This window comes from Oncorhynchus mykiss, chromosome 31, assembly GCF_013265735.2.
Source record: "Oncorhynchus mykiss isolate Arlee chromosome 31, USDA_OmykA_1.1, whole genome shotgun sequence".
Taxonomy (NCBI): Eukaryota; Metazoa; Chordata; class Actinopteri; order Salmoniformes; family Salmonidae; genus Oncorhynchus; species Oncorhynchus mykiss.
The window spans coordinates 25,587,226-25,611,623 of record NC_050571.1 but is presented as its reverse complement, the minus strand read 5'-3'; the positions used below and the strand labels follow the sequence as shown (position 1 = coordinate 25,611,623).

General features: G+C 45.7%; 2 protein-coding genes across 3 annotated transcripts; both read right to left on the bottom strand.

Annotated features, from left to right (window-relative positions):
- Positions 1–454: 454 nt before the first annotated feature.
- LOC110504842 lies at positions 455–6,098 on the bottom strand. Its single transcript, XM_021583689.2, has 3 exons — positions 3,270–6,098; positions 1,410–1,512; positions 455–937 (listed from the first exon to the last, which is right to left on the bottom strand). Exons 1-3 carry the CDS (start codon positions 3,495–3,497, stop codon positions 579–581), a joined length of 690 nt encoding a protein of 229 aa, XP_021439364.2. The 5' UTR covers positions 3,498–6,098; the 3' UTR covers positions 455–578.
- Positions 4,512–23,273, bottom strand: LOC110504411 (E3 ubiquitin-protein ligase BRE1A). Of its 2 annotated transcripts, none has more exons than XM_036970482.1 (22): positions 23,176–23,273; positions 22,593–22,770; positions 22,382–22,450; positions 22,181–22,279; positions 21,906–22,053; positions 20,165–20,350; positions 19,191–19,306; positions 18,517–18,663; positions 18,259–18,333; positions 17,989–18,108; positions 17,455–17,634; positions 15,258–15,393; positions 14,995–15,116; positions 13,479–13,635; positions 13,140–13,398; positions 10,480–10,597; positions 9,072–9,221; positions 7,494–7,706; positions 7,246–7,371; positions 6,964–7,104; positions 6,699–6,803; positions 4,512–6,332 (listed from the first exon to the last, which is right to left on the bottom strand). In XM_036970482.1, exons 2-22 carry the CDS (start codon positions 22,752–22,754, stop codon positions 6,156–6,158), a joined length of 3,006 nt encoding a protein of 1,001 aa, XP_036826377.1. In that variant the 5' UTR covers positions 22,755–22,770; positions 23,176–23,273; the 3' UTR covers positions 4,512–6,155. The 2 variants fall into 2 exon arrangements, with proteins under 2 accessions (XP_036826377.1, XP_036826378.1); XM_036970483.1 differs by having other exon boundaries at positions 7,494–7,703.
- Between the last annotated feature and the right edge of the window lie 1,125 nt (positions 23,274–24,398).

Below are 24,398 nucleotides of genomic sequence, written 5' to 3'. Positions count from 1 at the left end.
CTTGTTGTTGATTCTTCACAAAAAAATACAGTTTTATATCTTTATGTTTGAAGCCTGAAATGTGGCAAAAGGTCGCAAAGTTCAAGGGGGCCGAATACTTTCGCAGTCATGTGAAATCCATAGATTAGGGCCTAATGAATTTCTTTCAATTGACTGATTTCCTTATATGAACTGTAACTCATGTAATTGTTGCATGTTGTGTTTAGATTTTTGTTCCATATTTTATTTTTTCGTTATTTTACCGGCTAAGTTGACTGAGAACACATTCTCATTTGCAGCAACGACCTGGGGAATAGTTACAGGGGAGAGGAGGGGGATGAATGAGCCAATTTTTAAACTATAATTAAATCACTTGAATATGTATCCATTTCCTTGCTTTAAAAAAAAATCCCCCGTATTTGCCATGTATCACTGATGTCAGATATTACATGTAATAGACAAACACCTGATGGGATAAGAATTGAAAAGCCACTTTCAATCAAAGAAATCGTGGTGGTTGCTTTATTTCATTTGAGAAACTGACAGACCCCCTTCAGCACCACCATCCTTTCCAACTATCCTCCCCCTCTCTCATTCCATCACTCCTCTCCCTTCCTCCTCTCCACCGCCTTCACCCTTCCCTCCAGGATGCTCATGCGGTCTTCCACTTGAACTGTCTTTTCTGATCCTGAGCTGGCCAGCCCCAGCAGGGCACACCCCAGCACCAGGCTTGCTAGCCGGACGGCTGTGGTGTCTGAACCAGCCTTGGCATCACTGACGATCAGGCCAAAGAGCCACAGCGCGATGCCCGCCTTCAGCATCCAGAACACCCTCCTCACCACACCCACCAGCATGCGCAAGATGATGGACAGCACCCAGTAGCCAATCAGAGCCAGCAGAGCCCACTGACCAGCCGAGGCCACGCCCTCTGCGGTGAAGTGAGGGAACGGCAGGTGGACTGGAGAGAAAGAGGAGAGGGGGTTAAGCATATTTGAATATTGCTGGGGGGGGTAATTCAATTATTTTGTTGTCACCATCTTTACTCTTGAACTTGTCAGTGCATATATTTTAAGGCGTGAGTGAATTTGAGAAGCAATCATTGAGAGCGAATGGCATGTGCTGTTAGATCCTGCTACAGAGAATAAGTCACAGACACGAGGAAAAACTCACACCCCCAGTTCCCATACAGAGGGGGAGAAGCAGCTCTTCTTAGACAAGGCCAACTTCCCTGAGGGTGAAAACATCTTCCCTGGCACAACAATGAACTAACTAAAGATACTGATCCGACGGCCTGAAAGGGAAAATGCTCTGATTGCCAGTGGTGTGGTGGAAATACATTCTGATTTTACCTCTGTAAATCCAGAAAAGATGGGATTCTATGCAGAAAGCATTCTCTCCCTCCCTCCAACTAAACACAAACTGACACCCACCATCAACTCCTGTGACCCTGAGGATATCTGTGACGTAAAGAGAGAAGACATTCAGTCCGCTGGCAGCTCCCTCAGCCAGAAACCGGCTCAACATCTCAAAGAACTGAGGGAGAGAGAGAGGGAGAGTGAAGAATGTTTGACATGTTGACATTTGAGAATTATAACCGTTGTAGAGCACATTCCCTTTAAAATGACCAACGAAGTCAGCATATTTCCCCCGACCTATAGCTTATGTACAGTAACATAACATTTTTCCCATGATCCTCTAGTGAGTGTTAGTGCAGCACGACTGAAAACTGATACCCTTAAATTAGAATGATAGCAACAGCTGTGGTCAATCAGTATAAATAGGTTGGTCACTGAGTCAATCGTCTCTGAACAAGATCTTTTTGTGGGTTGCAGGTATGTTTTATACCACAAACATATCTACAAGTTGCCTTTGATCACACACAGGCCTTCAGTTAGTCAGTTAAACAATGGCCAGTCAGTTACTATCCAAGTGCAGTCCTATGCACAAGTGTCTTTCCCAGTTGGCATAATGGGGGTGTTGTTGATGCTGTTACACGTGTGTGTGTGTGTGTGTGTGTAAGATCGAAGCTGTCCTATCACGTCAAAAAATACTTGACAGCTGGACCGACAACCCTCCAGACTGCTTAGCTGAGGTCAAGGGTAGTCACAGTAGTAGGACAGACTACTCTGCACCTGTTGCTAATACACAAGCAGCACTCTTCTGTGTGTCAAACAGAGGAGGCTAGTGAGAGGAGTGATACGAGGGCAGGCTCATTGTAATGCTTGGATTGGAATAAATGGAACCGAGTCAAAGATGTGGTTTCCTTATGTTTGATACCGTTCCATTCATTCCAGCCATTACAATGAGCCTGTCCTGCTATAGCTCCTCCCACCAGCCTCCTCTGGGTAAGAGCAGGACACAGACAACTATAGCTCCTCCCACCAGCCTCATCTGGGTTAGAGCAGGACACAGACAACTATAGCTTCTCCCAGCAGCCTCCTCTGGGTTAGAGCAGGACACAGACAACTATAGCTTCTCCCACCAGCCTCCTCTGGGTTAGAGCAGGACAGACAACTTTCCACCTCTGACAGCTGTAATGCGTCTGCATGCAACTTTTAAAAAGCCCCACTGACAACCTAAAACATGGGAATGAATGTGGCTATATACTGTTACAATCACATGAAACCAAATATTCAACTGCCATGATATAGCCTCCAATTTGAGAGTGATGTAGTAATTTTCTGTAGGACACGCTGTATGAAGTGACTGACACGTGCCCTGCATTCAGGGCTATAAGGAGTTTGATTTTGGGTCTATGTCAGAGCAGAGGTTATTCAGGCGGGGAACCTGGTGGTTTCTTACCAGGGAATAGATGTTCTCTTTACCAAGCACTGACTCTAAATACAACAGCACACTCTGGGGTAGGGGTGCCGGGCACACAGAGTAGTGGCAGCAGGGTGCATGGATATAGGCAGACATGAAATTAGGGCAGAGCAGAGTGGGGGTCAGAGGAGAGATTATCAGGTAGTGAGGCAAGGGTAGATGGGGAGATGCAGGGAAGGGGGTCAGGGAAGGAAAAAGGGGGTGGGGAGGGAGTGAAGGAAGTGATGCAGAGGAATGCAGTCAGATTTTAAGGAGGACAATTTTAGTTGACAGAAAACCACAATTATGCAAAGCTTTTGAAGGTAGCAAAGGTCACCCTTAGAAATAAGATTACATTTATAAATGATGTAGTTAATTGATGAATGAACATGCTAGAATAACAGGAAACAGGATTGGGTGCTGATTAGATTTACTAAAATAACGGACTATAAAGTAGGCCTACATTCAATATGGTTTATTTTCCAAACCTCAACAGTCGACTCGATCACATTGGCTCCGACCACGGATTCCACGTATCTGTGGACATCTTCGCAGGTCCCCGTGACCAGGGACCGGAGACTGAATGATGCTGGGGCCGCTTGAGGGCTCTCTTTGGACGGCATGGCCTGCCCGACGCATCGCGCTGCCAAACCGAGCACCAAAACAAGTGTGGATAATAAAACCCGTACTGAGGATGAATCTGCACTGTTGATCATTTTGGAAAATCCGATTTTTTTGGCTCCTTCACGTTATAAATATAATCGACAATTATATAAAAACGTTTTCTATAGGATAAGCGGCGAAATCTATGGTCAACACAGATCGAGTTATGTGCAAATTTGCTTTAAAAACCAGAGGTTTAAAAACGGCTTCGGTTGTCAGTCATTCAAACAAAACGGTCGAGATGTAGCCCATTACATCGGCGTGCTCTGCAGGGGTAATACAATCTGGAGATACGAGCCTTGCAAACTTGAGAAAACAGAATTAGCTGGGACCCTATACTCTAAATTAGTGCTCGTGGGTTGTATCATCAAACATAAAATGTGTCACGTGCAAGTGATTAAATTACTTATCTCAGCGTTTTTAATTATAAACTTTGGCAACGTTACCCCAAACCAGAGCACCGTTCAAGGACATTTCATATTAACACAATGACTATATTTGGTATTAAACTGGTTAAGAATAGAACGACGGTAATTTCAAAAGACGTATAAATTTTCCAGCGGTGGACAGCCTATATTTTGAACGCTAGTGATTATTTTACAACGTGTCGAGTTTTTTCAGGTTTGTGCGGTTAAAAGGAAAGTTTTGGAAGGCACGATCATTGACGTGCTTAAAAAGCGCGCGTCCCCCTAAAGGTTTTTGGTTTCAGTATTCCACACGGATTTTATTATATGTAAAAAAATTTCCTTGCATCAACTTCAACGCCAAGATGGATTGTCTTGCAAAAAAAGCCGCTACAACTCGATGGGCGCCCCTTTCCGTTAAGATATGCTGGCTTCTGGTTTAGTACAATCTGACAGATCTCCCTTCAAACCTGTCTGGGGTGGGTCTGGGGTGCTAAAGGGGGTGGGTCTGGCGTGCTAAAGGGGGTGGGTTTGGATGGCTGCAAAAACAGATTTGGGATTCGCATACTGGGATTTGTGGTTAACGCAGGTTAAGGGTTAAAACATTAAGATGATTCTGATGATAGATGAATTTGATGATGACATTGAATGATATACTGTAGCTAATAAAAATGCACAAACTTTACTGATAAGTAACCAATTGCAAGACAAGCTTCTAGATTTGATGGCAGTTGAATAACTTTCAGAGCAGCAATATTACACATCGGCATCAGTTCAAGGTATTGGTAGCATGTCTGTCTATGGCCTGATGAGTCAGCTTTCAAATACAAAAAGAGAAATACAAGGACAACATTGACTGGTCACACAGACAGAGTACAGGTGGAGCAAGGGTCCCTGTTAGTCCAGGGACTCTCACCATTGATTTTCTAACCATCTTAGCAAATGGTTCCTCTGTTTTACCTTCTCCCTCACACATGTGTAAACTGACATGCCCACACACACACACCAGTCTAAATCCAGAGCCAGAGGAAGGTCATCTGGTGTCTAGTTCCCTGGGGTAGCAGGACTGAATTTATTAAGTGAAAGAGGTCTGTATCTCTCTCTCCATCAACTCAGTGAGGAGAGAAAAACACCCCCGGTAGCTACATCAACTATGGAAAAGTGTGTCTACGAGGATCCCTTCAAGTCAAATCTCACTGTTCCCCCACACAAGGCCCTAGGTACTGTAATCCTATTGTTGAGCCACAGGCAGTCTCTCCTATAGGCTTTTCTTCCAGCCAGGCAGGTAGTCTCTCCTATAGGCTTTTCTTCCAGCCAGGCAGGTAGACTCTCCTATAGGCTTTTCTTCCAGCCAGGCAGGTAGTCTCTCCTATAGGCTTTTCTTCCAGCCAGGCTGGCACTCTCCCCTATAGGCTTTTCTCCCAGCCAGGCAGGCACTCTCCCCTATAGGCTTTTCTTCCAGCCAGGCAGGTAGGTAGTCTCTCCTATAGGCTTTTCTCCCAGCCAGGCAGGCAGTCTCTCCTATAGGCTTTTCTTCCAGCCAGGCAGGCAGGTAGTCTCTCCTATAGGCTTTTCTTCCAGCCAGGCAGGTAGTCTCTCCTATAGGCTTTTCTTCCAGCCAGGCAGGCAGGCAGTCTCTCCTATAGGCTTTTCTTCCAGCCAGGCAGGTAGTCTCTCCTATAGGCTTTTCTTCCAGCCAGGCAGGCAGGTAGTCTCTCCTATAGGCTTTTCTTCCAGCCAGGCAGGTAGTCTCTCCTATAGGCTTTTCTTCCAGCCAGGCAGGTAGTCTCTCCTATAGGCTTTTCTCCCAGCCAGGCAGGCAGTCTCTCCTATAGGCTTTTCTTCCAGCCAGGCAGGTAGTCTCTCCTATAGGCTTTCTCCCAGCCAGGCAGGTAGTCTCTCCTATAGGCTTTTCTTCCAGCCAGGCAGGCAGTCTCTCCTATAGGCTTTTCTTCCAGCCAGGCAGGCAGTGCACAGCCAGCAAATATAACCATGATCTATATAAGTCAATGTAATGTACACCAATCTAGAAACAACCCTTAGCCCCCACCACTATTGTGGAGATCCGAGAGTACTGAATAGGTGTCAGTCAGTAACTCCACATAGCCTATCAGAGAGCAAGGTGGATAGATTCCCATAATGATTACATGTCCATCAAACCTCTCAGATTTCTAGTCTCATTCCACCTCACTCTCTAGAGTGGTGATAACAGTTTTGTTTGGCTGGAGAGAAAGCCCGGTGGATACCGCTGACCTCCCGGCACCACTATCCTAACCCCTACGGTCCCTTCCTCCTCCTCCACCCTCTCTAGCCGATGTAGATGCGGTGGAAGTCATTGGCACCGAAGGCGGCGTTGCACTTGGGACACTTCCTCTGGCGCGTGTCGTAGCGCGTCTTTACACACTCGAAGCAGAAGACGTGGAAACACTTGGTCAGGACGGCGTCCTTTACCCGGGAGTTACAGCACGGGCACGTCAGACGCGCCTGGGGGCGTAGAAATGGGGGGAGAGAGAGATGGGGAGTAAGATTGATAAAAGAGGTGAATTATAGTTGCATTATTACATATTATAAACTGGGTGGTTCGAGCCCTGAATGTTGATTGGCTGACAGCCATGGTATATCAGACCGTATACCACAGGTATGCTCAAATTACGTTGCTTACCAGTTTATAACAGCAGTAAGGCACATCGAGGGTTTGTTGTATATGGCCAATATACCACGGCTAAGAGCTGTATCCAGGTACTCCGCGTTGCGTCGTGGTACATTGGCCATATACCACACCCCCTCGTCTCTTATTGCTTCATTAAACATACAGTGCACCTGGTATAAAAGCGTGTTCATCCAGACTACCTTGTAATCATTGATTTCCTCGTTGAGGATGTCGTCTCCGTTGAGGACGGTCTCGGCTGGTTTCTTGGCCTTCTCAATCTTCCTCCGCAGTTTGGAGATGTCCTCCTGAAACACAATAAAGATAGGAAGAGCAGGGTTAGGCAGGGGGCTGCAATCTTTAAATAAACCAAAGTTCAATTCTGTTCAAGTGGATTTGAATCGTGTGTGTGGTTACATGAGCACGTGGGCAGTTACCTAAACATGGCGAGTGTGTGTGTGGCCTGACCTGTGCGCGGCGCGCGTTGAAGGACTCCTTCTCTCTGGAGATGCTGTTTTCTATGACCTCCTCCCTGACGTTTCCCAGTCTCTGCTGCACCTGGTCCAGCTGACTACGCACCTCTTCCGACAGCACCGATGACTCCTGGGTCTGGAGGAGGGGAGGAGTGAGGAGACGGGGGGAAGAAAAAAGATATGTTGTCCGTTGGCATTTTTCAAGGAAGTAGGTATTCTCTGTGTGTGTTCACCTGTGCAGTTACCTAAGCCTAGTAAGAGTGTGTGTTTTAGCTACCTTGCGTTTGTTCATGTCCAGAGCCTGTGTCCTCAGAGCCAGCTCTCTCTCTGCTGTACTGATGGTGCCCTGGAGGAGGCGCTCTTTCTCCTCCAGCTTCCTCACCACCTGCAGCTGGGCATCCACCTGAGAGAGAGATTTGCTACTGTCAAGTTACTGTATTTCCCAAACTTTATCTCTCAAATTGAGCGAGTGACATTCTGACGCTCAAATCATTTTACTGCACCGTTTCAATCACTTCCTCCCACCTGTGTTTTGAGCGTGAGCAGCTGGTCGGCGAGTTCCTCCTTCTCCTCCTTGAGCAGCTTGTGGATCTGGTTGGACTTGATGCGTTCCGACATCAGCTTGAAGTTGGCGTCATCCTTCTCCCTCAACTGCTGCATCAGTCGGATGTTCTGCTCCTGCATGTCCTCAAAAGCCTGGCCCGTCACATCCATCTCACTCAGCAACGCATCCTCCTCCTGGTGGGAAGGGGGAGAGACAGGGGGGAGAGAGGGGGGTGAGGAGGCAAAGAGAGGGGTGGGGAGGATGGGAAGGAAAGAAGGGGGAGAGAGGAGACAGGGGAATGGAGGGGAGAGAGGAGAGAGACAGGAGAGGAGGGAGAGATGGGAGGGAGAGACGGGAAATGGGTGGGGGAGTGAGACAGGGGACAGTGGAGGGGAGCGAAACGGGGAACAGTGGAGGGGAGCGAGACGGGGGACAGTGGAGGGGAGCGAGACGGGGGACAGTGGAGGGGAGCGAGACGGGGGACAGTGGAGGGGAGCGAGACGGGGGACAGTGGAGGGGAGCGAGACGGGGGACAGTGGAGGGGAGCGAGACGGGGGACAGTGGAGGGGAGCGAGACGGGGGACAGTGGAGGGGAGCGAGACGGGGGACAGTGGAGGGGAGCGAGACGGGGGACAGTGGAGGGGAGCGAGACGGGGGACAGTGGAGGGGAGCGAGACGGGGGACAGTGGAGGGGAGCGAGACGGGGGACAGTGGAGGGGAGCGAGACGGGGGACAGTGGAGGGGAGCGAGACGGGGGACAGTGGAGGGGAGCGAGACGGGGGACAGTGGAGGGGAGCGAGACGGGGGACAGTGGAGGGGAGCGAGTCGGGGGACAGTGGAGGGGAGCGAGACGGGGGACAGTGGAGGGGAGCGAGTCGGGGGACAGTGGAGGGGAGCGAGTTGGGGGACAGTGGAGGGGAGCGAGTCGGGGGACAGTGGAGGGGAGCGAGTCGGGGGACAGTGGAGGGGAGCGAGTCGGGGGACAGTGGAGGGGAGCGAGTCGGAGGACAGTGGAGGGGAGCGAGTCGGGGGACAGTGGAGGGGAGCGAGTCGGGGGACAGTGGAGGGGAGCGAGTTGGGGGAGAGTAAAGGGGAGAGAGACGCGGGGGTGGAGGGGAGAGACGGGGGAGTGGAGTGGAGAGACGGGGGAGTGGAGTGGAGAGACGGGGGAGTGGAGTGGAGAGACGGGGGAGTGGAGAGACGGGGGAGTGGAGGGGAGAGACGGGGGAGTGGAGAGACGGGGGAGTGGAGAGACGGGGGAGTGGAGAGACGGGGGAGTGGAGTGGAGGCGAGGGGGGGTGGAGTGGAGGTGACGGGGGAGTAGAGGGGATGAAGGGGAGAGTGGAGGGGAGAGACAGGGGAGTGGAAGGAGGGGGGATGGAATAGGAGAAGTAGGGGTGGTAGAGAGAGAAAGTGGGGTTGAAGGATAGAAGGAGGGGGGAGGAGCAGAGAGGGGGGTATATGAATGATGGTGCGAGAAATTAGTGTCTTGCTTAAATGCATTATGCTTAAATGCACATATGTAAACCCCCCCACGCACACACAACCCACACACACACCTGCTTGGCCAGGGAGAGCTTCTTGTTGAGGATGTTGATCTGTTCCTCCACAGAGCGGATCTTCCTCAGTGCCTCCTCGTCGGCCATCTTCTTCCCCTCTCTCCTCTCCCTCTCCTCCAGATCCCTGAGACGCTGCTTCAGGTCCTCCGCCTGACACACAGAAAACACAGCTGTTATCACCATCAATAAATCACTTCTAATCACCCAACAGTAATTGGCTGGTCAAGCGGTAACGCAAACAGCTCCGCCACACATCTTCAGTATGAGTCCAGTTTTCTTCCCTTTGATTAAACCTGTCTGCCCCCACTGTCATTCTCTCTCACTATCTGTTCAATCAAAATGAGAAAATACCTTCACTGAATGTACAAAACACTAGGAACACCTTTCTAATATTGAGTTTCACCCTCTATTGCCCTCAGAACAGCCTTAACTTGTTCTCAACTAGCCTACCTGGTTAAATAAAGGTTAAATAAATTTTTTTTGTCAGGGCATGGACTCTTATTTAGGTATTGAAAGCGTTCCACATGGATGCTGGCCCTTATTGACGCCAATGTTTCCCACAGTTGTGCCAAGTTAGACATTTTTCTTTAACCGGTCTCCTCCCCTTCATCTACACTGACTGAAGTGGATTTAACAAGTGACGTCAATAAGGGATCATAGCGTTCACCTGGATTCACCTGGTCAGTCGACATCATGGAAAGAGCAGGTGTTCTTAATGTTTGTATACTCAAGTGTATATTTAAGCAATAAGGCTCAAAGGGGTGTGGTATATGGCCAATATACCACAGCTAAGGGCTGTTCTTATTTAGCACGCAATGTGGATGCCTGGACACAGCCCTTAGCTGTAGTACACTATATATACAAAAGTATGTGGACACCCTTGAAATGAGTGGATTCAGCCATTTCAGCCGCACCAGTTGCTGACAGGTGTATAAAATCTTCAGACAAATTCAATCTTTATAGACAAACATTTAGAAGAAGTCAGTTACTGAAACCCCGAGTTGCCTTATTGCTATTATAAAAACTGGTAACCAACGTAACTAGAACAGTAAAATTAGAATTCTGAGCTTAAACCACCCAGTTAATAATGTCTGATATAACACGGCTCTAAGCCAATCAGCATTCGAACCACCCAGTTTATAATAACCAATAGTAACTCAATACACAGAGACACAGCAGTTAACACAGTTATTCCATCCATCAATTACTACCCCTCAATACTAACAACCCAATACACAGACCATTACTATCATACCATCACTCCAAAAAAACAAATCAATAATACTTGTAAAGAATTCAATACTATCAACAACTATATGCTTCAATAGAGGAACGTGCCATACAATATTTGCTAGCGAAGTTTCACTGTTTTGTTAGTAAGCTAAGTGTGTCTCAGCTAAGTATGTACCTCTGACTTGGCCTTCTTCTCAGCGGCCATGAGCTGGACCTTGTCCCTCTGCTCTTTGGGTGCTGACCGGTACATATCCAACAGTAGTTTCATCTCCCTCTGAGACTCCTGGGCTTTCCTTCAAGGGGACAGAGCAGAGCCTGTCATTAATATCATCCTAACCCCCATCATTAATATCATCCTAACCCCATCATCATTAATAATATCATCCTATCATCATTAATATCATCCTAAATCCCATCATTAATATCATCCTTAACCCAATCATCATCATTAATATCATCCTAACCCCCATCATTAATAATATCATCCTATCATCATTAATATCATCCTAACCCCCATCATTAATATCATCCTTACCCCATCATTAATATCATCCTAACCCCATTATCATTAATAATATCATCCTATCATCATTAATATCATCCTAACCCCCATCATTAATATCATCCTAACCCCATCATTAATATCATCCTAACCCCATTATCATTAATAATATCATCCTATCATCATTAATATCATCCTAACCCCCATCATTAATATCATCCTAACCCCCATCATTAATATCATCCTAACCCCATCATTAATATCATCCTAACCCCCATCATTAATATCATCCTATCATCATTAATATCATCCTAACCCCCATCATTAATAATATCATCCTAACCCCCATCATTAATATAATCCTAACCCCATCATCATTAATAATATCATCCTATCATTAATATCATCCTAACTCCCATCATTAATATCATCCTTAACCCAATCATCATCATTAATATCATCCTATCATCATTAATATCATCCTAACCCCCATCATTAATATCATCCTAACCCCCATCATTAATATCATCCTAACCCCATTATAATTAATAATATCATCATTAATATCATCCTAACCCCCATCATTAATATCATCCTAACCCCATCATTAATATCATCCTAACCCCCATCATTAATATCATCCTAACCCCATTATCATTAATAATATCATCCTATCATCATTAATATCATCCTAACCCCCATCATTAATATCATCCTAACCCCCATCATTAATATCATCCTTACCCCATCATTAATATCATCCTAACCCCCATCATTAATATCATCCTAACCCCATCATTAATATCATCCTAACCCCCATCATTAATATCATCCTAGCCCCATCATCATTAATAATATCATCCTATCATCATCATTAATATCATCCTAACCCCCATCATTAATATCATCCTAACCCCATCATCATTAATAATATCATCCTATCATCATTAATATCATCCTAACTCCCATCATTAATATCATCCTTAACCCAATCACCATCATTAATATCATCCTAACCCCCATCATTAATATCATCCTTACCCCATCATTAATATCATCCTTACCCCATCATTAATATCATCCTAACCCCATTATCATTAATAATATCATCCGATCATCATTAATATCATCCTAACCCCCATCATTAATATCATCCTAACCCCATCATTAATATCATCCTAACCCCATTATCATTAATAATATCATCCTATCATCATTAATATCATCCTAACCCCCATCATTAATATCATCCTAACCCCATCATTAATATCATCCTAAACCCCATCATTAATATCATCCTAACCCCATCATCATTAATAATATCATCCTATCATCATTAATATCATCCTAACCCCCATCATTAATATAATCCTTACCCCATCATCATTAATAATATCATCCTATCATCATTAATATCATCCTAACCCCCATCATTAATATCATCCTTACCCCATCATTAATATCATCCTTACCCCATCATCATTAATATCATCCTTAACCCAATCATCATCATTAATACCATCCTAACCCCATCACCATTAATATCATCCTAACCTCCATCATTAATATCATCCTAACCCCCATCATTAATATCATCCTAACCCCCATCATTAATATCATCCTAACCCCATCATCATTAATATCATCCTAACCTCCATCATCATTAATATCATTTTAACCCCATCATCATTAATATCATCCTTAACCCAATCATCATCATTAATACCATCCTAACCCCATCACCATTAATATCATCCTAACCTCCATCATTAATATCATCCTAACCCCCATCATTAATATCATCCTAACCCCATCATTAATATCATCCTTACCCATCATCATTAATATCATCATTAATATTATCCTTAACCCCATCATCATTAACATCTTCCTAACCCCATCTTCATTAATATAATCCTAACCCCATCATCATTAATATTATCCTTAACCCCATCTTCATTAATATAATCCTAACCCCATCATCATTAATATTATCCTTAACCCCATCATCATTATCATCATCCTAACCCCATCATCATTAATATAATCCTAACCCCATCATCATTATCATCATCCTAACCCCATCATCATTAATATAATCCTAACCCCATCATCATTAATATTATCCTTAACCCCATCTTCATTAATATAATCCTAACCCCATCATCATTAATATTATCCTTAACCCCATCATCATTATCATCATCCTAACCCCATCATCATTATCATCATCCTAACCCCCATCATCATTAATATCATCCTTACCCCCATCATCATTAATATCATCCTTACCCCCATCATCAATCATGACTGTCAATCATCATCAAACTTACTTTAGGTCCGCCCTGACAATTTTTAGTTGCTCCACCTCCTTCCTCTTTGGTCCTCCAATCACAGACGGGCGCTCCAGAGTCACCTCCTCCGATTGGTTGCTGGTCCCAGCCTTCTCCTTCTCCTCCTTCACGGCCCCACCCCCTCCACGGGTTGGCCTCTCTCTCTCCTTCTTCTCCTCTTTTTTAATTTCCTTCTCTTTCTCCTCCTCTTTGATTTCTCCCTCTGTCTCTGTCCCAGGCTCTGTCTTCAAAGAGGTACCTACAGAGAGAGAGGATGAATATCAGTTCAGAGTTAATAAAGAGTTACTAAATAGTTAATAAACTATTAATAACACTTACTAGTGCTGTTGGGTGTGGCTGAACCATTGTCAGACTCCACCTTGATGGTGACATCACCAGAGGCAGCAGGCGTCAGGGGGGAGATGGCCTCTTCTTTCACATCCAGCTCCGTACTGGATTGTGATTGGAGGATAGCGCTACCCTTCGTAGTGCGAGCCTATGAGAGGAGGGAATTGCACAGAATTCAGATGACAGGATTTTCTCTCTCTCTCTCTCTTTATTGGCTTCAACTCCCTTAGTCTCTCTTACAGTCTCCTCCTTGCATGCCTCACACTCACCTGGCTTCGGTCGGTCGGTATGTCTGTCTGTCGGTATGTCTGTCTGTCGGTATGTCTGTCTGTCGGTATGCCTGTCTGTCGGTATGCCTGTCTGTCGGTATGCCTGTCTGTCGGTATGCCTGTCTGTCGGTATGCCTGTCTGTCGGTATGCCTGTCTGTCGGTATGCCTGTCTGTCGGTATGCCTGTCTGTCGGTATGCCTGTCTGTCGGTATGCCTGTCTGTCGGTATGCCTGTCTGTCGGTATGCCTGTCTGTCGGTATGCCTGTCTGTCGGTATGCCTGTCTGTCGGTATGCCTGTCTGTCGGTATGCCTGTCTGTCGGTATGCCTGTCTGTCGGTATGCCTGTCTGTCTGTATGCCTGTCTGTCTGTATGCCTGTCTGTCTGTCGGTATGCATGTCTGTCTGTCGGTATGCATGTCTGTCTGTCGGTATGCATGTCTGTCTGTCGGTATGCATGTCTGTCTGTCGGTATGCATGTCTGTCTGTCGGTATGCATGTCTGTCTGTCGGTATGTCTGTCTGTCGGTATGTCTGTCTGTCGGTATGTCTGTCACCACACACACATGCTACACACGCATGCCATGAGCTTACAAGCACACAGATCATTTACCATGGGAGATTCGTTTCCGGTCTTGCTTCTATATATAGCGTGTATACTTGGTGTAGACCTTTGCATATATATATATATATATATATATATATAACTTTGTAATATATATATTACTGTCGGTATGTCTGTCGGTATGTCTGTCGGTATGTCTGTCTGTCTGTCTGTCGGTATGTCTGTCTGTCTGTCTGTCGGTATGTCTGTCTCCCACCTGGCTGAGGTCAGACAGTCTGTCTCCCACCTGGCTGAGGTCAGACAGTCTGTCTCCCACCTGGCTGAGGTCAGACAGTCTGTCTCCCACCTGGCTGAGGTCAGACAGTCTGTCTCCCACCTGGCTGAGGTCAGACAGTCTGTCTCCCACCTGGCTGAGGTCAGACAGTCTGTCTCCCACCTGGCTGAGGTCAGACAGTCTGTCTCCCACCTGGCTGAGGTCAGACAGTCTGTCTCCCACCTGGCTGAGGTCAGACAGTCTGTCTCCCACCTGGCTGAGGTCAGACAGTCTGTCTCCCACCTGGCTGAGGTCAGACAGTCTGTCTCCCACCTGGCTGAGGTCAGACAGTCTGTCTCCCACCTGGCTGAGGTCAGACAGTCTGTCTCCCACCTGGCTGAGGTCAGACAGTCTGTCTCTCACCTGGCTGAGGTCCGTCTGTGCCTCTCTCAGTCTCAGCTTGTATTTCACCACCTCTCCCTTCATCTGCTGGTTGTGTGTCTGCAGTGTACTGATCAGGTGACGCATCTCCCTGTTGATAGGACCTGAGAGAGAGACAGATTGAGAGAGAGGAAGTAATAGATGAGATGCTGTTTTCAAGGAGGATCTGAAACTGCAGGTAAATAGTAGCTGGTGAGGAGGAGCGTAAGGCCATATTTGTTTTCATGTGAGGTGAAGACACTGACCTGCTTGTTCATTGGCAGCGAGGGTCTGTTCAAACTCAATCCGGAGCATCTCGTACTCCTTCCTGACCTGGGCCAGAGTGTCCTCTAGCTGGAACACCTCTGTACGCACCTTCCTCTGGAGAGACACCTCATCATTCTGGAGGAGAGAGGAGACTGTTACCACACACACCCCCATTGTGTTTAAAGGGATACTTCGGAATTTTGGCAACAGGGCACTTAATATAATTCTTCAGAGTCAGATGAACTTGTGGATACCATTTGTATGTCTCTGTGTCTAGTATGAAGGAAGTTACAGGTAGTTTTGTGAGCAAATGCTAACTAGCGTTAGCGCAATGACTGGAAGTCTATGTGTATCTACTAGCATGTTAGCAGATACCCATAGACTCCCAGTTATTATGCTAATGCTAGTTAGCAATTGCACTAGCGCTAGTTAGCAACTTCCTTTAAACTGCACAGAGACATTTTTATCAGTTTTCCGTAAAAAACAATAAGAAATATGTATAAAATTTCATGTGAATTCACAATGCAGCTGCCAGCAATGGTTTGGGTCTCACGGTGCGTCCCTTTCAGATGGTTAAGCATTGCACCTGCATTACTGTACCTCAATTCCACCTCGCGAAGTTAGCATTTCCTTCATTTAACATCTCAAAGGATTGCCATACAGGACTTCTCTGCTGTCACTCGCCTTTCTCTGCCATTTTTCCAACTGTTAACTACAACTCCAATCATCGACTCCCATTTCTGAGTGTAAAGATTCTGTATTTTTGGAATGGAGGAGATTGATTAGCTCTCATACTTCCGAGAACAAACACTTGCATCTTTCATAGCAAGCTAGCAAGGGATGAAGAGAGGGTCCCTGTACAGGCATATCGGCCACCAGCCAGAACCCTGCACTAAGACTACCTATCGGCAATCAAAAGCTATATCTTGCAATTTCTTGGCTTGCGAAGTTTGTTTTAAAGTGTCTGTCCTATATCTGAGAGATATCAGGAAGATCAGGAAATAATTTGTGTATATTTCTTTACCCATATTTAACAATTTGTGGGCACTAAACTCCTTCCATATTTATTTCCATTTCTATACTTCCACTTCCATTTTTGTAAACATGTGAGGCTTGTGGGCGCCCTAAAGCAAAACAACCGACATGTACATGTTCCTGAGGCTCACCTTTCCAGAGTAGTCATATTAGTGTGTAGCCAAAAACAGTTCGGACATTACAGATAGAAGCTGGCAGATCAGCGGAACCGACTTCAGACGAGTCCCGTGACACTTGTGGGGGTTGTAGAACACCATCATGTTCCTGAGAATCGATTCTTTCCATAGAGGGGTTATAAGAGTTTGAATTCCAAACCTTTCAGACGCTACAGACCTTTTTGTGAGAAGACCAATTTTCGGGATGTCTCACGGTCTGACAAACACCGCTGTAGCTCGGCCACCTTTCACCGCAGATGTGAGTCTCACGGTCTGACAAACACCGCTGTAGCTCGGCTACCTTTCACCGCAGATGTGAGTCTCACGGTCTGACAAACACCGCTGTAGCTCGGCCACCTTTCACCGCAGATGTGAGTCTCACGGTCTGACAAACACCGCTGTAGCTCGGCTACCTTTCACCGCAGATGTGAGTCTCACGGTCTGACAAACACCGCTGTAGCTCGGCTACCTTTCACCGCAGATGTGAGTCTCACGGTCTGACAAACACCACTGTAGCTCGGCTACCTTTCACCGCAGATGTGAGTCTCACGGTCTGACAAACACCGCTGTAGCTCGGCCACCTTTCACCGCAGATGTGAGTCTCACGGTCTGACAAACACCGCTGTAGCTCGGCTACCTTTCACCGCAGATGTGAGTCTCACGGTCTGACAAACACCGCTGTAGCTCGGCCACCTTTCACCGCAGATGTGAGTCTCACGGTCTGACAAACACCGCTGTAGCTCGGCCACCTTTCACCGCAGATGTGAGTCTCACGGTCTGACAAACACCGCTGTAGCTCGGCTACCTTTCACCGCAGATGCGAAAGGCTGCCATTGGAGGATATCTCTAGCTTAAAGTGAAATATTGATAAAAATGCTAATTAGATTGACTCTAGAGGGTATTTTTCTTCTTATAAATAGCGTTCAGGATTCTTATTTCGTTTAAACGTTCATACCTATAGCTCGCACACACACACACACACACACACACACACACACACACTCACCTCCATGTGCTCTAGCTGTCGGAGGCGTGCCGTTCTGGTGGTGTTGAGGCGTGTGCGTGTCTCATCCAGCTGAGACTTAAGGCCCACAGACTCATTGTAGAGGACAGAGAACTGGGACTGGAGACAGCGGTACTCTGAGCTCTCCCTCACCACCCCCTCAGCACGACTCAACAACTCCACCTAACAGAGAGAGAAACAGAGGAGAGAGAGAGACGCAAAAAAAAGAGAGCGAGAAATGGAATGAAAGAGAAATGAAGTGAGAGAGCACGAGGTGAAGAGAAAGTGTGAGAGAAGGAGAGATAAAAGAGATGGACAGAGCAAAGAGGTGAGCAAAGCAACAGAGAAAAACAAGAACCTCCACCTATCTATTTACCTTAATTTGACTGGTTTGGTTGACTGAGTAAGGATGTGGGACCTCAGGTAATCCAATGGCTGGGTTGGGGAGAGGATCTGTCCCTGGCTCTGTACCTGTCCCTGGCTCTGTCCCTGTCCCCGGCTCTGTCCCTGTCCCCGGCTCTGTCCCTGCAGGCTCACCTTCATGTTGTTGTTCTCCTGGTTGACCGTCTGCAGGTCCTGCTGTAGCCGCTGCAGCTCGCTCAGACGGTTCTCCGCCAGCTCCCTGTTCTCCTCCAACTCACTGTTCATCTCCTCAAACTGACAGACGGGAGGGGGAAAGAGAAGAGACAGTCGGAGAAAGAGGGGGCAGGGGGAAAGGAGAGGAAGGGGAAATTGAAGAGTTATAACTCCAGGTCCATGTTGTTTCTGACAAGTACAAATGGCAGAACAAAGAGGATGTTTTTATACCTTTCTCTTGTTGATGGTGATGGTTCCACACACACTGCTGGCCTCCCCACACACCTTGTAGCCTTTACTGTTCACCTGGGAGAAATAGCACATGGAATAAACATGCTACATTTACATAGATATAGTGCTGTGGTATATAAACGACATGACACAGAAATACTCCCTTACAAAATGGTAAACATAGGCTAGTGGCTGTCAAAGACATTGCTGCAGAGAGACTTGACTTGGATTCACAAAAACACACAGCAGCAGCCTTACCCTCTCCAGGATTTCTCCCAGGTGTGTGTTGAGGCGGGTTTCTCTGCGTCTGATCTTCTCCATGTCCCACTGGAGTTCTTCGATGAGGCCCTGCAGCTCACTGACCCGTGTGTCTGCCCTCGCCACCGCCCGGCCCAGAGAACGAGACTACAGGGACACAGAGATACTGTCAATATGGGGGCTGGTGGGAGTGGTGGTGATCCACTAGTAAGGTACATAGTGTAGAGATCAACAAACAGAGAATTAGTGCAAGTGTTGATTTAAGACAGGGACGGGCAAATGGTGCCCCTCCCCCTTTATTTTTTAGGAACTCAGTCGTGGTCTCAACTCACTGTTACGAGTTAGAATAGTAGAATACACAAGGTGCAATTTAGAAATGTGATTGTGCATCAGCAGTTTTCCTGTTGTTATGTCAGTCACTGATAGTCAGTCAATTAGCCATGTCAGCTAACAGTTTCAGATAGCTGGCTAGACTACCGTAGCAATCTAAATGTAGTAATCATGGTCGGGGGCCCCCACTGATTTTGTTAGTCAGTCTTACTCAGATATCATCTTAAAAACTGCAAACAGTTCTCTCTACCCTATGGCAAAATGTGTAACGTAAAAAAGTATTTATCTGCTGTCAAGAGAGGGACGTGAGCCCCACCCAGCCGTGATGTGGTGCATCAAATCACCTCGCTAGTCATGTGACTGTGCTTCTGCTGGAGGTCATCGGTCAGCTGACGCAGCCGGTCGTTCTCATTGGACAGGAGGGTGTTGAGCTGGACAGCGACCTGCCACACAGAGCCCTCTGGAAATACAAGACATGATGTCATGACATTAATACTCCTGACTTTGCTCACACAACAATGACCTTACTAAATGCTAATACCAGCTTCTGTTCGAAAATGAAAAATAAATAAACACTTACACCCTTGCTGATCTCACCATCTTCACATCTCATTACCTCTTTCCTCTTACCCCGACACACCTCTCAAACTATCCCCTTACCCCTACACTCCCCTCATTCCTCTCAAACCTACCCCTTATCCCTACACTCACCTCATTCCTCTCAAACTATCCCCTTACCCCTACACTCCACTCATTCCTCTCAAACCATCCCCTTATCCCTACACTCCCCTCAAACCTACCCCTTATCCCTACACTCACCTCATTCCTCTCAAACCTACCCCTTATCCCTACACTCACCTCATTCCTCTCAAACCTACCCCTTACCCCTACACTCCCCTCATTCCTCTCAAACTATCCCCTTATCCCTACACTCACCTCGTTCCTCTCAAACTATCCCCTTATCCCTACACTCCCCTCAAACCTACCCCTTATCCCTACACTCACCTCATTCCTCTCAAACCTACCCCTTATCCCTACACTCACCTCATTCCTCTCAAACTATCCCCTTACCCCTACACTCCCCTCAAACCATCTTCTCTTACCCCTACACTCCCCTCATACCTCTCAAACCATCCCCTCTTACCCCTACACTCCCCTCAAACCATCCCATCTTACCCCTACCCTCCCCTCATTCTTCTCAAACCATCCCCTCTTACCCCTACACTCCCCTCATACCTCTCAAACCATCCCATCTTACCCCTACACTCCCCTCATTCCTCTCAAAGCTGCCCCCCTGCCCCTCTCTCTCCCCAGTCACCTGCTCCAGAGTCCTGATCCTTCTTCAGCTGCTCCACGGTGGTCTTCAAGCTGTCATAGATCTCCACCACATGGTTGGCCTGCTTCTGGCTGGACTCCACCCTCTCCTGCAGTTCCGCCTCCATCTCCTCGCTGCTGCTGCTGGCCAGCGTGGCCAGGAAGGACGTGGTTGTCTCTCCCTGTTGGCCTGGAGGACAGCCACACGGTGCAGACAGGAGTTAGTACTCACTACCAAACAGTGGTGTAAAGTAATTAAGTAAAAATACTTGAAAGTACTACTTAAGCCATTTTTGGGGGGGTATCTGTACAATACTTTACTATTTATATTTTGGACAACTTTTACTTCACTACATTCCTAAAGAAAATAATGTACTTTTTACTCCATACATTTCCCTGACACCAAAAAGTACTCAAGTACTCATTATATTTGAAATGCTTAGCAGGACAGTAAACAGTCCAATTGACACACTTATCAAGAGAACATCCCTGGTAATCCCGAATGCATCTGATCTGGAGGACTCACTAAAGACAAATGCTTTGTTTGTAAATTATGTCTGAGTGTTGGAGTGTGCCCCTGGCTATCCATAAATTTAAAAAACATATAGAAAATAAATTATACAATGTAGAAAATAGTAAAAAATAAAGAAAAACCTTGAAATGAGTAGGTGTCCAAACTTTTGACTGGTACTGTATGTATATGTATGTATATGTATGTATTGTGAAAAAGTATTTGCCCCCTTTCTGATTTTCTCTATTTTTGCATATGTTTTATTCTGAATGTTATCAGACCTTGAACCAAAACATAATATTAGATAAAGGGAAAATTAGTTCACAAATAACACAAAAACTGGACACTTATTTTATGTATTTAATTAACAAAGTTATGCAACACTCAATTCCCCTGTGTGAAAAAGTAATTGCCCCCTTACACTCAATAACTGGTTGTGCCACCTTCAGCTGCAAAGACCACAACCAAATGCTTCCTGTAGTTCTCAGTTTCTCACATTGCTGTGGAGGACTTTTGGCCCACTCTTCCATGCAAAACCCATGTTTTCCAAAAGTTATAATTTTGTATCTGTCCATAGAACATTCTTCCAAGAGTCTTGATGATCATCCAGGTGCTTTTTGGCTAACTTTAGTCAACTTTTTGGACAAGATGGGTCCCATTATCCCTGGCGAAAACCAAACACTTCATTCCACAGTAAGAACCTCATACCAAGGGCCATGCATGGTGGTGGTAGTGGGATGGTTTGGGGATGCTTTGCTGCCTCAGGACCTGGATGACTTTCCTTAATAGAAGGAACCATGAAATCTGCTCTGTATCAGAGAACTCTACAGGAGAATGTCATCCTTCTGTGGGCTGAAGTGTAGCTGGGTCAAGCAGCAAGACTGACCATAACACACAATCAAGTCTACATTAATATGGTTAAAAAGTAACACTTCTGCATGTTAAGAGTGGGCCAAAATTTCTCCACAGCAACTTGAGAGACTGATTAACAACCACGGGAAGCGCTTGGTTGGAGTCATTGCAGCTAAAGGTGGCACAACCAGTTATTGAGGGGCATTGGGTGTTGCATAACTTTGTTTATGAAATAAGTAAGTCATTGTTGTGTTATTTGTTCACTTAGGTTCCCTTTATCTAATATTAGGTTTTTGTTGAAGATATAATGACATTCAGTATCAAAAATATGCAAAAGTAGATTAAATTAGAAACGGGTCAAATACTCTTTCTCCCTCTTTACCTCGGTCTTTGGCTCTCTCCTGGTTGGAGTCGCCGTCGGGTTCTGGGGTGTCAGGCTTCAGGCTCCGCCCCTCTCCTACCGGGGTTTCCACAGGCTCACTTCCTGATTGGTCGTAGCGCCTGCCAATCTGGCGCACATTGTCATCAAACTAAGAGGAGGAGAGGGGAAGTAGATGGTATTTAGAATATAGAGAATTGTTTTAATGCTAATTTTATCTATGTGCAATGTTTTAATTGCATATTGTTCATTATTTGAGTGAATGAATAGTTAGTTACCTGATTCCAGTATCTGTTCAGGATCAGTAGGCTGGCATCATCAGTAGCCTGACGAGTCTCCAGTCTCTCGATTCTCTCTCTCAGCTCATCCTCAATCACCTGCAGAGCAACAGTCCCATTATAAATGTATATAGTGAAAACAGGAGTTGTAGGTTTGTGTGTGCCTGTGTATTTGTTTATGTGTGTGTGAGACTAACATACCTGTCTTTGATCGAGGGATTCTCCCAACTTCCTGTTCTTCACATGGAGAGCTTTGACATCCTGTTCCTCCTGACCACAAGAGAAAGAGACCGAACAGATGAGAACAACACAATCAACGACACTGCTGACAAGCCATAACTACCATATGTAAAGGCAGGCAGACAGACAGAGATAGGATAAATACAGGCTAGGCACTTTGCAGCTCTCTCACCGAGTTGGACACCCCTCCGAGTTTGATGACGGTTTCCACGGCAGTAGCGCTGACCCCGGGAACCCCGTCCTCTCCTCCTTCTCGCTCCCTCCGTTTATCGGGGGGCGCACCGGACGAGGAAGAGGGGGCGCTGGAGTCACACGGACGCTTCTGTCCTGACATCCTGAACCCAACACCGCTGTAGTAGATATTAAATATGTACACATTGAGATCCTAGCTAACTAGCATTAGATAACCTTAATTAACGTGGTGGATCTTATTGTAGAAAACCCCACGTAGCTTGCTAACGTTAGCTAGCTACAGTCATTAGCTTACTATATAATTTCGAAAGAGCAGACATTTGTTTTAATTATAATTCAATTTCAGCTATTTGGCAATGTTACATTCACCAGTTAGTTAGGAAATTCCCAAATACGTTGTAACGTTAGATAGCTGTAGCTAATAGTAGCCAGTTTGCTAATTCAAATATACCACGCGCTATAAAATAGCCTTTCTAAACAGAAAACTTGAGTGGGGCACTTTACATCAATACATTTGATTTGATATTTCTTGTAGATTCGGTGGTTTGATTCAAATTCCTTACCAATTTGTATAAAATAGTGTTATTTACAAATTCTGTCAATGAATGTTGATATTGCAGCTTCTTTCGGCTCTCTTCCGAAAACGGAAGTAGCCACTGACATTGAAAGTCGAACCACTCATCATTTTAAAGGGCGCCACCACGTGGTGGAAGAAATTACATTCAGAATCATATAGATTGTACACGAATCTGCAGACTGGAGTTGGAGAACTAGAGAGATTATCATTCTATTGCTACCATCCTTACAAAAAAGGGATTGCAGTGTTGAAATCTGCAGTCGACTGTGGTATTTTGTGGGCAATAAAAATAAACTGTGTCATATTAGACACAGTATTTGCAGCATAATGCTGTTATACTGCACTCTGACTGCAGTCTGTGTTATCTGTGGATGGAGAAGTGAAGTATGTAGTACTGTATAAATAAATGTTGGTAGCGGCTACAGGTGGCATATTATCTCACTGTTTTATTTGTGGCAGCAAGTAAACAACACTAAAGACTGTAACAGCATTGTCTGGTTTTGGAGATCAAAGTACAGAAATAACGTTTGTGCCTCTGTAGTTTCTCGCTCTCACTCTCTCACACACATTTTCATTCATTTTCTCTCCAGTGAATGAGAGGATGATGGGAACGGACTCTGACCCAGAGTGTTTGTGACACCATTGTTGGCGGTTCCATGGTCCATCTTGTGTAAGCTTGATTTGTAATAGCTTGTGCGTTAGTTTTCCACCCTGCTTACCTCATACCCGGGGTTCAAATACATTTGTCTGATGCAGTCATTCACAACGCCCCTACTGTGTAGCAGAGCGCCCCCTCCCAATGCCATTGGCACACCCATTTGTTGTTTTGTCCCATTATCTCCATCTTTTATGAATGATGTCTATAGAGGCGGAACAGGAATGTAGGTTTATTCCTGTCTATAGCCAGTAAAACAATACATTATACAGTTTGGTTAGCACACATGTGTACACTTCAGTATCAGTTGACCTTTACGGCTGTAAAGTGGTAGGCTACCGTATGATTCTACAGGAACCTTGTCAGAGCAGTATATCAAATAGGTGTCGACCTAGACAGACACAAACATGAGCTATTCATTGAGAGTCAGGGGAGTAAGTAACATGTTCATTTCATAATGTGGATTCTGTCATTTGACACCGATCTATTGTTGATGATAACCCCATTCACAAACCAACATATCCAGACATATTACTGAGAGATGTACAGACAGA